General features: G+C 47.0%; 1 protein-coding gene across 1 annotated transcript in view; it reads left to right on the top strand.

Moving 5' to 3' along the window:
* Nucleotides 1–2,306: 2,306 nt before the first annotated feature.
* The window catches only part of lratb.1 (lecithin retinol acyltransferase b, tandem duplicate 1), a 60,784-nt gene continuing 48,090 nt past the window's right edge, over nucleotides 2,307–15,000 (top strand). The window contains exons 1-8 of the mRNA XM_036958356.1: nucleotides 2,307–2,694; nucleotides 3,579–3,679; nucleotides 3,845–3,914; nucleotides 4,651–4,781; nucleotides 6,810–6,898; nucleotides 8,501–8,600; nucleotides 10,243–10,286; nucleotides 11,810–11,887. Coding sequence (XP_036814251.1) covers nucleotides 2,445–2,694; nucleotides 3,579–3,679; nucleotides 3,845–3,914; nucleotides 4,651–4,781; nucleotides 6,810–6,898; nucleotides 8,501–8,600; nucleotides 10,243–10,286; nucleotides 11,810–11,887 — 863 coding nt within the window. The 5' untranslated portion in view covers nucleotides 2,307–2,444. The remainder of the gene's footprint in view (nucleotides 2,695–3,578; nucleotides 3,680–3,844; nucleotides 3,915–4,650; nucleotides 4,782–6,809; nucleotides 6,899–8,500; nucleotides 8,601–10,242; nucleotides 10,287–11,809; nucleotides 11,888–15,000) is intronic.

Genomic DNA, 15,000 nt, shown 5'->3' with positions numbered 1-15,000 from the left:
ACGGAGTTGACTTGACCCAGCAGTTCTTAAAGAGACTGTCCCTCTGTAGCCTGGTTCCGGATCTCTTTGTGCTCTTGCCAGCTCTATTGCTCATTGTCACGACAGTACAAGCAGACCGGCTGGCTCCCAGGCTAGTCTTGATAATGTTTTAGCACTGTGTGTGTTTTAGTCATCATGTACAGTGCCCACCCCCACACAGGACAGCAAACAGGAACAATATCTGATGTGTGTTTTAGTCATCATGTACAGTACCCACCCCCACACAGGACAGCAAACAGGAACAATATCTGATGTGTGTTTTAGTCATCATGTACAGTGCCCACCCCCACACAGGACAGCAAATAGGAACAATATCTGATGTGTGTTTTAGTCATCATGTACAGTACCCACCCCCACACAGGACAGCGAATAGGAACAATATCTGATGTGTGTTTTAGTCATCATGTACAGTGCCCACCCCCACACAGGACAGCAAATAGGAACAATATCTGATGTGTGTTTTAGTCATCATGTACAGTACCCACCCCCACACAGGACAGCGAATAGGAACAATATCTGATGTGTGTTTTAGTCATCATGTACAGTGCCCACCCCCACACAGGACAGCGAATAGGAACAATATCTGATGTGTGTTTTAGTCATCATGTACAGTACCCACCCCCACACAGGACAGCAAATAGGAACAATATCTGATGTGTGTTTTAGTCATCATGTACAGTGCCCACCCCCACACAGGACAGCGAATAGGAACAATATTTGATGTGTCCAATTCACGGAAGTGACGAATTCGTGTGCTTCCCTTTACTCAATAATTTGTCAATAGTACAGTGTACCCTGAAAGGCTACGATTAAATATTGATTGCTAAATGATTAACTCTGCATCTACAATCTGTGCTGCCCAATCTCATCTATAAAGGCCAAACTGGTTTTGTCTCTCCTTTGGTAATTTACGTAGACAATTTCACAATTCCTTTTTTATATTTTTTAATTTTACCATGACAAGTCAGCGAACGACAAATTCTTATTTACAATGACGGCCTACCCCGGCCAAACCCGGACGACGCTGAACCAATTGTGCACCGCCCTATGGGACTCCAAATCATGGCCGGTTGTGATACAACCTGGATACCAAACCAGGATGTCTGTAGTGACGCCACCAGCACTAGAGACGCAGTGCCATATACCGGAGCTGCCTCACAATGACAATGGTCTTACGACCCCAAATATTGAAGTCTCCCTTGATGCTGAAAAAGCATTCAACAGAGTGGAATGTCTGCATTATCGCGGTTTTAGTTTGTTCCAATATTTGGATAAAAAAAATATTTATAATTCACCAATGGCAGAAGTGAAAATCAACATCCCAGTACTCATCCCCCTTCCTGTTGTCTCAAGGGACAAGGCAAGGCTGTCCGACCAGTGTAGGATTTTTCTGTGCTTTGGTCATAGAATCCTTTGCCGCACATGATTAGATCACATGACCAAATGAAAATGATTCCAATTGGAAAAGAGAACCATGTTAATCCTCATTGTATTGCGGATGATGTCTTGTTCTATCTCCTAGACCGATCATTGCTTTGAAGAGTTTGTTAAACTGTCTGATTATAAAGTCAATTGGTCAGAGATTATACTGAGATTATATCTACCGTCAACACCAAACGTTTACAAGACCAATTCAAATGGAAATGGTCCTTGAAGAATATGAAGTACTTGTCAATAATACACCCTGGACGCCTACATTAGAGAGAACATCCGAACATTAGACCCTGAAAGCCTACTGAAGGTCAGCAGACATTAGTCAGGCTCATGGTCTCGTCAATAGGTGGCCCCGCGACTTTAAAAATCCGTGTCACCCTCAGTCCAAATGGGAATGAAGTTACCTATATGGCTAAAGAGTCAGGGTTAGTTTCTGCTGTGTGAGACATGAGTTCAGATCCCTCCCCATTGACAAGGGAAGGGACAGTATGTTCTTGTGTAGTTTTTATTCTTACTTTATTTAAAAATATATATATTTTCTATATTGTTATTATTATTTCGACATTGTTTGGAAAGAGCTCTCAAGATAAGAATTTCACTGGACAGTTGTAGCCTGTCCAACTTTGAAAGTTTGACATTAAAAAGTAATCCTACGCATCAGTTTGAAATAGAAGACTAGGTTGACTCAATGTAAAAGTGACTCAGTGACAATCACAACATCCTCACTCATTTTTTAAACAAGAAATGAATGAGGTCTACTGCAACTTCAATCACCTATAGCTCCGTCATTGTGTACATCTAGCCCCATCATGCGCCCATTTCCAAAACGACACAATCACCGGAGCGGACCGAAAATTGGCCCAACCTGGGTTCCTACACGGACTATTTTGGTCGTAGCACGAGTTAAATGTATTCTTGAACTTCCAGAGTTGACTTTCTCGATTTATTCAGGTTAAACTATTTTAATTACAATGTCTAATATCACCAATTTATCCCGTGTCGTCCACGCATTGAGGGTCCGACGGCTGACAAATGTTTTTTGCTTGAAAACACCCGCTTTTGCTTGCAACTTGGCGAGATTCCTGCACTCGAACTACTCGTCCAGCAGAACTTTCCCAAAGCATCGGATTGAATGCGCTACACATTACACCTCTTCAGCAAAGAAGGACACCGTTAGGATAGGATGCGCGTCCGGGTTTTGGGGAGATACGGCGGCCTCAGGTAAGATAGACCTCGATGGTTGTAGTTGTCGAGGCACATGACTTGTTCTCTAGTCTAGCCAACTAGGACAGAGTTCATTCGCCTTGACCTCAGAGACGCTAGGGTTGCGTTACAAGTGGCACCCTATTCGCATGTAGTGCACTACTTTTGGCCAAGACCCTATAGTGTAGGGTGCTATAGAATTAAGCTCTTATATTCATGTGTTATGTCAGTTTATGACAACATTAACTATCTATCTACAAACATTATCAATGGATATGAGTATGGATAGCTTGGATCAATGTATTCACTTTTAGCAGACAAAGTATTTATGGAACTCTTCTCTCTCTGTCACTCTGTCTCTCTTTCTCTCTCTCTCTTTCTCTCTCTCTCTGTCTCTCTCTCTCTGTCTCTCTGTCTCTTTCTCTCTCTCTCTCTCTCTCTCTCTCTCACTGTCTCTCTCTCTCTCTGTGTCTCTGTCTCTCGCTGTCTCTCTCTCTCGCTGTCTCTCTCTCGCTGTCTCTCTCTCTCTCTGTCTCTCTCTCTCTGTGTCTCTGTCTCTCTCTCTCTCTGTCTCCCTCTCTCGCTCTCTCTCTCTCTCTCTCTCTCTCTCTCTCTCTCTCTTGCTCTCTCTCTCTCTCTCTCTCTCTCTCTCTCTCTCTCTCTCTCTCTCTTGCTCTCTCTCTCTCTCTCTCTTGCTCTCTCTCTCTCTCTCTCTCTCTCTTGCTCTCTCTCTCTCTCTCTCTCTCTCTCTCTTGCTCTCTCTCTCTCTCTCTCTCTCTCTCTCTCTCTCTCTCTCTCTCTTGCTCTCTCTCTCTCTCTCTCTCTTGCTCTCTCTCTCTCTCTCTCTCTTGCTCTCTCTCTCTCGCTCTCTCTCTCTCTCTCTCTCTCTCTCTCTCTCTCAGTCCCCCAGCTGATATACAGTGGGCAGATAGACTACCTGGTGTTTGACTACCTCAGTGAGATCACCATGTCTCTCCTCACCGTGGCCAAGACCAAGATGCCTGTGAGCTCATTACCTATCAATCATTCATTTTCTTGTCAATTACCTTTGAATCCCGGCTAGTATCAATAATCACCAGGTCAAGAAGCCTGTGAATCCACCTATTCATCCGTAACCTATCAATAACCAATATTAGTTATCTAATCAATCCATTTCTTCTTCTTTCAGAATATGGGTTATGCCCCTGACTTTGTCCAAATAGCTATAGCTCCCTTTATACATGACATCCATAAGAAAGGTAGGACCTTCATGTTAACCTTCCACATCAACATATTACTAGATATTTTATCATGTTGACATTACAAGTCGTGCGTGCTTATGTGCGTGTGTGTGTGTTTGTGTAGGTATCCGGGTGGTCAGTAATGTGTGTGTGTTTGTGTAGGTATCCGGGTGGTCAGTAATGTGTGTGTGTTTGTGTAGGTATCCGGGTGGTCAGTAATGTGTGTGTGTGTGTGTGTGTGTAGGTATCCGGGTGGTCAGTAATGTGTGTGTGTGTGTGTGTGTGTGTAGGTATCCGGGTGGTCAGTAATGTGTGTGTGTTTGTGTAGGTATCCGGGTGGTCAGTAATGTGTGTGTGTTTGTGTAGGTATCCGGGTGGTCAGTAATGTGTGTGTGTTTGTGTAGGTATCCGGGTGGTCAGTAATGTGTGTGTGTTTGTGTAGGTATCCGGGTGGTCAGTAATGTGTGTGTGTGTGTGTGTAGGTATCCGGGTGGTCAGTAATGTGTGTGTGTAGGTATCCGGGTGGTCAGTAATGTGTGTGTGTGTGTAGGTATCCGGGTGGTCAGTAATGTGTGTGTGTGTGTGTAGGTATCCGGGTGGTCAGTAATGTGTGTGTGTGTAGGTATCCGGGTGGTCAATAATGTGTGTGTGTGTGTGTGTGTGTGTGTAGGTATCTGGGTGGTCAGTAATGTGTGTGTGTGTGTGTGTTTGTGTAGGTATCCGGGTGGTCAGTAATGTGTGTGTGTTTGTGTAGGTATCCGGGTGGTCAGTAATGCTGGGGGTGTGAACCCGCTGGCTTGCGCTGCCGCTATACAGGAAGTAGTCAAGAAGGCGGGACTTGATCTCAAGGTCGCCGTGGTGACTGGCGATGACCTCATGGCTCAGGTATGTACGCTCAAATCAAATCCTATTTTATTGGTCACATGCACATGGTTAGCAGATGTTAATGTGAGTGTAGCGAAATGCTTGGCCTTCTTGGTCCTGACTGTGCAGTAATATCTAACAAGTAATCTAACAATTCCCCAACAACTACATCATACACACAAATCTAAATGGATGGAATAAGAATATGTACATATAGATATATGGACAGCTGAGCGACGTAGGCAAGATGATATAAGATGCAGTAAATACATATGAGATGAGTAATGTCAGATATGTAAACATTGTTAAAGCGACTAGTGACTTTCTATGTAGGCAGCAACCTCTATGTGCTGTTTAACAGTCTGATGGCCTTGAGATAAAAGCTGTTTTTCAGTTTCTCTGTCTCAGCTTTGATGCACCTGTACTGACCTCGCCTTCTGGATGATAGCGGGGTGAACAGGCAGTGGCTCGGGTGGTTGTTGTCCTTGATGGTCTTTATGGCCTTCCTGTGACATCGGGTGGTGTAGGTGTCCTGGAGGGCAGGTAGTTTGCCCCCGGTGATGCGTTGTGCAGACCGCACCACCCTCTGGAGAGCCTTGGGTTTGAGGGCGGTGCAGTTGCCGTACCAGGCGGTGATACAGCCCGACAGGATGCTCTCAATTGTGCATCTGTAAAAGTTTGAGGGTTTTAGGTGACAAGCCAAATTTCTTCAGCCTCCTGAGGTTGAAGAGGCACTGTTGCGCCTTCAACACGCTGTCTGTGTGGGTGGACCATTTCAGTTTGTCTGTGATGTTTATGCCGAGGAACTTAACTTACTACCTTCTCCACTACTGTCCCGTCGATGTGGATCGGGGGGGTGCTCCCTCTGCTGTTTCCTGAAGTACACGATAATCTCCGCTCTTTGTCATCATTGTCATAATTTCGTTCAATGCAATTCTCTATTGCTTTGCATTGTCGGGGTAGGTTCCTTGTTCCTGGTCAATCATTGGCTAATTGGTGAAATCAGCAGCCAGACAATATCTTCTTTAAGTAAATCAATAAAACCTTTATTAATTGCAGACAGAAGTTGACAATAGAAACACGTTTCAGAAATGTTTCTGCAAAATAAAACAGGTCAAAGTTGCGTTAATATACTTGCAGTCGACCCCTAGTGATGTAACTGCCTACATCAACACCTTCTACTCATGAGACCATGCCCATGCATATACAGTCATTTTCCATTCACGTTAGTTAGACAAACTTGCAGGTGAAAACGATAGTCCAGTGTTAAGGGCTCAGCAGTAATTTTCCATTCACGTGTGGCTTACAGTGGTGTGTCTGACTTGTCTCTTATCTATACTATTCCCCTGCAGGTGTCTGTGTCTGTGTATCTCGTTTAGCCTTGAGGCGCTTTCTCACAGACAACCTGTTTTGACCGCAATAACTCACACATCTGCTCAGACCGTTTCCTATAAGAGACAGAGACTAGAAAAGAACTGTGGAACAGTATTAAACCTTTTAATGCATATAATATATTGCTAATCTGTGGTCCAGGACCCTATAAATGTAGTGGGGGAGGGGTCTTATAGCCCTTCCCCTTCTATTAATACAACATAAGAATAATCAATTATTATAAAACATAAATCATTTTGTGCAGCCCCTATCATGACCCCAAGGTGACCCCCATTAGCATAGATTGCCAACTCCTCTCCTCCTACCTTTTCTCTCCTCCCTCCCTCCTTTCCTCTCCTCCTTTCCTCTCCTCCTCCCTCCTTTCCTCCTCCCTCCCTCCTTTCCTCTCCTCCCCCTCCTTTCCTCCTCCCTCCCTCCTTTCCTCTCCTCCCCCTCCTTTCCTCTCCTCCTCCCTCCTTTCCTTTCCTCTCCTCTCCTCCTCCCTCCTTTCCTCTCCTCCCCCCTCCTTTCCTCTCCTTCTCCCTCCTTTCCTCCTCCCTCCCTCCTTTCCGCTCCACCCCCTCCTTTCCTCTCCTCTTCCCTCCCTCCCTCCTTTCCACTCCTCCCCCCTCCTTTCCTCTCCTCCTCCCTTCTATCCTCTCCTCTCCTCTCCTCTAGAAAGACAGTCTGTCTGAGGTGAGAATGGCTGATGGGGTGAGCAGGTCTAAGCTGCCTACAACCGTCCACAGTATGAATGCCTACCTGGGGTAAGTCTGGGAACAATAGAAACACAATACTGAACTAGTATATACTGTTAGAACAATACAATACTGAACTATTATATACTGTTAGAACAATACAATACTGAACTATTATATACTGTTAGAACAAGAGAATGTTGGATTGTTTTTTAGCATAAAACACTCCCTTCTGCCCCACACTCTGTCTCTCCCTCCCTCCGCCCCACTCTGTCTCTCCCTCCCTCCGCCCCACTCTGTCTCTCCCTCCCTCCGCCCCACTCTGTCTCTCCCTCCCTCCGCCCCACTCTGTCTCTCCCTCCCTCCGCCCCACTCTGTCTCTCCCTCCCTCTGCCCCACTCTCTGTCTCTCCCTCCCTCTGCCCCACTCTCTGTCTCTCCCTCCCTCCGTCCCACTCTCTGTCTCTCCCTCCCTCCGTCCCACTCTCTGTCTCTCCCTCCCTCTGCCCCACTCTCTGTCTCTCCCTCCCTCCACCCCACTCTCTGTCTCTCCCTCCCTCCGCCCCACTCTCTCTCCCTCTGCCCCACTCTCTGTCTCTCTCTCCCTCCGCCCCACTCTCTGTCTCTCCCTCCCTCTGCCCCACTCTCGGTCTCTCCCTCCCTCCGCCCCACTCTCTGTCGCTCTGTCTCTCTCTCCCTCTGCCCCACTCTCTCTCCTTCCGCCCCACTCTCTCTCTCCCTCTGCCCCACTCTCTCTCTCCTTCCGCCCCACTCTCTCCCTCCCTCTGCCCCACTCTCGGTCTCTCCCTCCCTCTGTCCCTCCCTCTGTCCCTCCCTCCCTCCCTCCCTCCGCCCTACTCTCGGTCTCGCCCTCCCTCCATCCGCCCCACTCTAGGTCTCTCCCTCCCTCCCTCCGCCCCACTCTCGGTCTCTCCCTCCCTCTTCCATTCTCCTACTGTCTCTCCCTCTCCCACTCTCCTTCTATCCCTACCTCCCCCCACTCTCCCTCTATCCCTCCCCTATTCTACCTCTATCCCTCCCCTCACTCTCAATCTATCCCTCCCTCTGCCCCACTCTGTCTATCCCTCCCTCCTCACACTTTCTCTATCCCCACACTCTCCCACTATCCCTCCCTCTTCCATTCTCCTCCTATCCCTCCCCTCACTCTCCCTCTATCCTTCCCTCCCCCCACTCTCCCTCTATCCTTCCTTGCAAATAGTTACAGTACAAAAGGAAAATAAAATAAATCAACCTAAATATAGGTTTTATTTACAACTAGTTGCACTTTTCTTGTGGCAACAGGTCACACATCTTGCTGCTGTGATGGCACACTGTGGTATTTCACCCAATAGATATGGGAGTTAATCAAAATTGGATTTGTTTTCAAATTCTTTGTGGGTCTGTGTAATCTGAGGGAAATATGTGTCTCTAATATGGTCATACATTTGGCAGGAGGTTAGGAAGTGCAGCTCAGTTTCCACCTCATTTTGTGGGCAGTGAGCACATAGCCTGTCTTCTCTTGAGAGCCATGTCTGCCTACGGCGGCCTTTCTCAATAGCAAGGCTATGCTCACTGAGTCTGTACATAGTCAATGCTTTCTTCAATTTAGGGTCAGTCAGGTATTCTGCCACTGTGTACTCATGATGTACCCCCTCTTCCCCTCTCTCCACAGTGCAGTGCCCATCCAGAGGTGTCTAGACCTGGGGGCTGACATTGTAGTCACAGGGAGATGTGTGGACAGTGCTGTCGCCCTAGGACCTCTTATGCACTCTGTAGGTTACTGTGTGTGTGTGTGTGTGTGTGTGTGTGTACTCATCCCTCTCGTGTCCACTTCTGTTCTTGTACCAGTCAAAACACTCCTCAGACCTCCTCTGGGAAACTGATTTTAAACACCTTTATTTATTTATATTGGGAGTTTTTGCGTGTTGTCTTGGGATGTGATGGGGTGGGTTGGGTTGGGTTGGGATGGGTTGGGGTGGGTTGGGGTGGGTTGGGTTGGGTTGGGATGGGTTGGGATGGGTTGGGATGGGTTGGGTTGGGATGGGTTGGGTTGGGATGTGTTGGGGTGGGTTGGGATGGGTTGGGATGGGTTGGGGTGGGTTGGGATGGGTTGGGATGGGTTGGGATGGGATGGGATGGGATGGTTGGGGTGGGGTGGGTTGGGGTGGGGTGGGGTGGGTTGGGGTGGGTTGGGATGGGTTGGGATGGGTTGGGGTGGGTTGGGTTGGGGTGGGTTGGGATGTGATGGGGTGGGTTGGGTTGGGGTGGGTTGGGGTGGGGTGGGTTGGGGTGGGTTGGGATGGGTTGGGATGGGTTGGGTTGGGATGGGTTGGGATGGGTTGGGTTGGGATGTGTTGGGGTGGGTTGGGGTGGGTTGGGATGGGTTGGGGTGGGTTGGGGTGGGTTGGGATGTGATGGGATGGGATGGGTTGGGGTGGGTTGGGTTGGGGTGGGTTGGGGTGGGTTGGGATGGGTTGGGGTGGGTTGGGGTGGGTTGGGATGGGGTGGGATGTGATGGGGTGGGTTGGGTTGGGTTGGGGTGGGTTGGGGTGGGTTGGGGTGGGTTGGGATGGGTTGGGGTGGGTTGGGGTGGGTTGGGATGGGATGGGTTGGGGTGGGTTGGGGTGGGTTGGGTTGGGTTGGGTTGGGGTGGGTTGGGTTGGGGTGGGGTGGGTTGGGTTGGGTTGGGGTGGGTTGGGATGGGATGTGATGGGTTGGGATGTGTTGGGGTGGGTTGGGATGTGTTGGGGTGGGTTGGGATGGGTTGGGGTGGGTTGGGGTGGGTTGGGATGGGTTGGGTTGGGATGGGTTGGGATGGGTTGGGTTGGGTTGGGGTGGGTTGGGATGGGATGGGATGGGATGGGTTGGGGTGGGTTGGGATGGGTTGGGATGGGTTGGGTTGGGGTGGGTTGGGTTGGGGTGGGGTGGGTTGGGTTGGGTTGGGGTGGGTTGGGATGGGATGTGATGGGTTGGGATGTGTTGGGGTGGGTTGGGATGTGTTGGGGTGGGTTGGGATGGGTTGGGGTGGGTTGGGATGGGTTGGGTTGGGATGGGTTGGGATGGGTTGGGTTGGGTTGGGATGGGTTGGGGTGGGTTGGGATGGGATGGGATGGGATGGGTTGGGGTGGGTTGGGATGGGTTGGGATGGGTTGGGATGGGTTGGGGTGGGTTGGGGTGGGTTGGGATGGGGTGGGTTGGGGTGGGATGGGTTGGGTTGGGTTGGGGTGGGATGGGGTGGGATGGGTTGGGTTGGGGTGGGTTGGGGTGGGTTGGGGTGGGATGGGATGGGTTGGGGTGGGTTGGGTTGGGGTGGGTTGGGTTGGGATGGGTTGGGATGGGTTGTGATGTCATGGGTTGGGATGTAATGTGATGGGTTGTGATGTGATGGGTTGTATTGTGTTATCTTTCTGACAGTTTGGGTGGAAGCAAAACAACTATGACCTGTTGGCAGCTGGGAGGTAAACACACACTTTGATATTTTGTTTGTTTCCTTGCATGAGAACAGGGGAGGTTACTATGAGGCTTGAGCACAGGGGAGGTTACTATGAGGCATGAGAACAGGGAAGGTTACTATGAGGCATGAGAACAGGGAAGGTTACTATGAGGCATGAGAACAGGGAAGGTTACTATGAGGCATGAGCACAGGGGAGGTTACTATGAGGCATGAGAACAGGGAAGGTTACTATGAGGCATGAGCACAGGGGAGGTTACTATGAGGCATGCGCACAGGGGAGGTTACTATGAGGCATGAGAACAGGGAAGGTTACTATGAGGCATGAGCACAGGGGAGGTTACTATGAGGCATGAGAACAGAGAAGGTTACTATGAGGCATGAGAACAGGGAAGGTTACTATGAGGCATGAGCACAGGGGAGATTACTATGAGGCATGAGCACAGGGAAGGTTACTGCAAGGATTGAGCACAGGGAAGGTTACTATGAGGCATGAGAACAGGGAAGGTTACTATGAGGCATGAGCACAGGGGAGGTTACTATGAGGCATGAGAACAGGGAAGGTTACTATGAGGCATGAGCACAGGGGAGGTTACTATGAGGCATGAGAACAGGGAGATTAATATGAGGCATGAGCACAGGGGAGGTTACTATGAGGCATGAGCACAGGGAAGGTTACTATGAGGCATGAGCACAGGGGAGGTTACTATGAGGCATGAGCACAGGGAAGGTTACTGCAAGGATTGAGCACAGGGAAGGTTACTATGAGGCATGAGCACAGGGGAGGTTACTATGAGGCATGAGAACAGGGAAGGTTACTATGAGGCATGAGCACAGGGAAGGTTACTATGAGGCATGAGAACAGGGAAGGTTACTATGAGGCATGAGCACAGGGGAGGTTACTATGAGGCACGAGAACAGGGGAGGTTACTATGAGGCATGAGCACAGGGGAAGGTTACTATGAGGCATGAGAACAGGGAAGGTTACTATGAGGCATGAGCACAGGGGAGGTTACTATGAGGCATGAGCACAGGGAAGGTTACTGCAAGGATTGAGCACAGGGAAGGTTACTATGAGGCATGAGAACAGGGAAGGTTACTATGAGGCATGAGCACAGGGGAGGTTACTATGAGGCATGAGCACAGGGAAGGTTACTATGAGGCATGAGCACAGGGAAGGTTACTATGAGGCATGAGCACAGGGGAGGTTACTATGAGGCATGAGCACAGTGAAGGTAACTATGAGGCATGAGCACAGTGAAGGTTACTATGAGGCATGAGCACAGGGAAGGTTACTATGAGGCATGAGCACAGGGAAGGTTACTATGAGGCATGAGCACAGTGAAGGTTACTATGAGGCATGAGCACAGGGGAGGTTACTATGAGGCATGAGCACAGTGAAGGTAACTATGAGGCATGAGCACAGTGAAGGTAACTGTAAGGCATGAGCACAGTGAAGGTTACAATGAGGATAAGCTGTTCCAGAATACAGTAGTTTAACTGATCTTTAAACCCTGCTCCCTCTCTCAGTCTTGCAGGCCATCTCATAGAGTGTGGTGCCCAGGCAACCGGTGGCATATTCACAGACTGGCACACAGTACCCGACTGGTGAGGACATCATACAGTTATTTCCTGTCCCAATGCTAGCTCCATCTACTACCTCTCATGAGAGAACAATATTATACACTAATGTCTTATCTTTCTTACCTCTTACCATTGAATATAATACTGTTCCTACCACTACTACTACTACCACTACTACCACTACTACCAATACTACTACTACCACTACTACCACTACTACCAATACTACTACTACCACTACTACCACTACTACCAATACTACTACTACCACTACTACCACTACTACCAATACTACTACTACCACTACTACCACTACTACCAATACTACTACTACCACTACTACCAATACTACTACTACCACTACTACCAATACTACTACTACCACTACTACCACTACTACCACTACTACCAATACTACTACTACCACTACTACCACTACTACCACTACTACCACTACTACCAATACTACTACTACCACTACTACCACTACTACCAATACTACTACTACCACTACTACCAATACTACTACTACCACTACTACCAATACTACTACTACCACTACTACCAATACTACTACTACCACTACCACTACTACCACTACTACCACTACTACCACTACTACTACTACCACTACTACCACTACTACCAATACTACTACTACCACTACTACCAATACTACTACTACTACTACTACTACCACTACTACCACTACTACCACTACTACCAATACTACTACTACCACTACTACCAATACTACTACTACCACTACTACCAATACTGCTACTACCACTACTACCACTACTACCAATACTACTACTACCACTACTACCAATACTACTACTACCACTACTACCAATACTACTACTACCACTACTACCACTACTACCAATACTACCACTACTACCACTACTACCAATACTACTACTACCACTACTACTACTACCAATACTACTACTACTACCAATACTACCACTACTACTACTACTACTACTACTACTACTACTACTACTACTACTACTACCACTACTACCACTACTACCAATACTACTACTACCACTACTACTACTACCACTACTACCACTACTACCAATACTACCACTACTACCAATACTACTACTACCACTACTACTACTACCACTACTACCACTACTACTACTACCACTACTACTAGAACTACTACTACCACTACTACCACTACTACCAATACTACCACTACTACCAATACTACTACTACCACTACTACTACTACCACTACTACCAATACTACTACTACTACCACTACTACTACTACCACTACTACCACTACTACTACTACTACTACCACTACTACCACTACTACTACTACCACTACTTCTACTACCACTACTACTACTACTACCACTACTTCTACTACCACTACTACCACTACTACCACTACTACCAATACTACTACTACCACTACTACCAATACTACTACTACTACTACTACTACTACCACTACTACCACTACTACCAATACTACTACTACCACTACTACTACTACCACTACTACTACTACCACTTCTACCAATACTACTACCACTACTACCAGTACTACTACTACCACTACTACTACTACCAATACTACTACTACTACTACTACTACCACTACTACCACTACTACCAATACTACTACTACCACTACTACTACTACCACTTCTACCAATACTACTACCACTACTACCAGTACTACTACTACCACTACTACTACTACCACTACTACCACTACTACCAATACTACCACTACTACCAATACTACTACTACTACTACTACCACTACTACCAATACTACTACTACCACTACTACCAATACTACTACTACCACTACTACTACTACCACTACTACCAATACTACTACTACCACTACTACTACTACCACTACTACCAATACTACTACTACTACTGCTACTACTACTACCACTACTACCACTACCACTACTACCAATACTACTACTACCACTACCACTACTACCACTACCACTACTACCACTACTACTACTACTACTACTACCACTACTACTACTACTACTACTACTACTACTACTACTACCACTACTACCACTACCACTACTACCACTACCACTACTACCACTACCACTACTACCACTACCACTACTACCAATACTACTAATACCAATACTACTACTACCACTACTACCAATACTACTACTACCACTACTACCACTACTATTACTACCACTACCACTACTACTACTACCACTACTACTACTACTACTACTACTACTACTACCACTACTACCAATACTACTACTACTACTACTACTACTACCACTACTACCAATACTACTACTACCACTACCACTACTACCACTACCACTACTACCAATACTACTACTACCAATACTACTACTACCACTACTACTACTACCACTACCACTACTACCAATACTACTACTACTACTACTACCACTACCACTACTACCAATACTACTACTACCACTACTACTACTACTACCACTACCAATACTACTACTACCACTACCACTACTACTACTACCACTACTACTATACTACTACTACCACTACTACCAATACTACTACTACCACTACTACTACTACCACTACCACTACTACCAATACTACTACTACCACTACTACCACTACCACTACTACCAATACTACTACTACTACCAATACTACTACTACTGCTACTACTACTACTGCTACTACTACTACAAATACTACTACTGCTACCAATACTACTACTGCTACCAATACTACTACTGCTACCAATACTACTACTACTACCACTACTACCAATACTACTACTACTACCAATACTACTACTACTACCAATACTACTACTACTACCACTACTACTACTACTACCACTACTACTATACTACTACTACTACCACTACTACTACTACCGCTACTACCAATACTACTACTACCACTACTACTACTACCACTACCACTACTACCAATACTACTACTACTACCAATACTACTACTACTGCTACTACTACTACTACCAATACTACTACTACTGCTACTACTACTACTACTACTGCTACTACTACTACCAATACTACTACTGCTACCAATACTACTACTGCTACCAATACTACTACTGCTACCAATACTACTACTACTAC

Source organism: Oncorhynchus mykiss, chromosome 21 (assembly GCF_013265735.2).
Source record: "Oncorhynchus mykiss isolate Arlee chromosome 21, USDA_OmykA_1.1, whole genome shotgun sequence".
NCBI classification, from domain to species: Eukaryota; Metazoa; Chordata; class Actinopteri; order Salmoniformes; family Salmonidae; genus Oncorhynchus; species Oncorhynchus mykiss.
The sequence above is the reverse complement of the archived record's forward strand: the minus strand, read 5'-3'. Positions and strand labels throughout refer to the sequence as shown.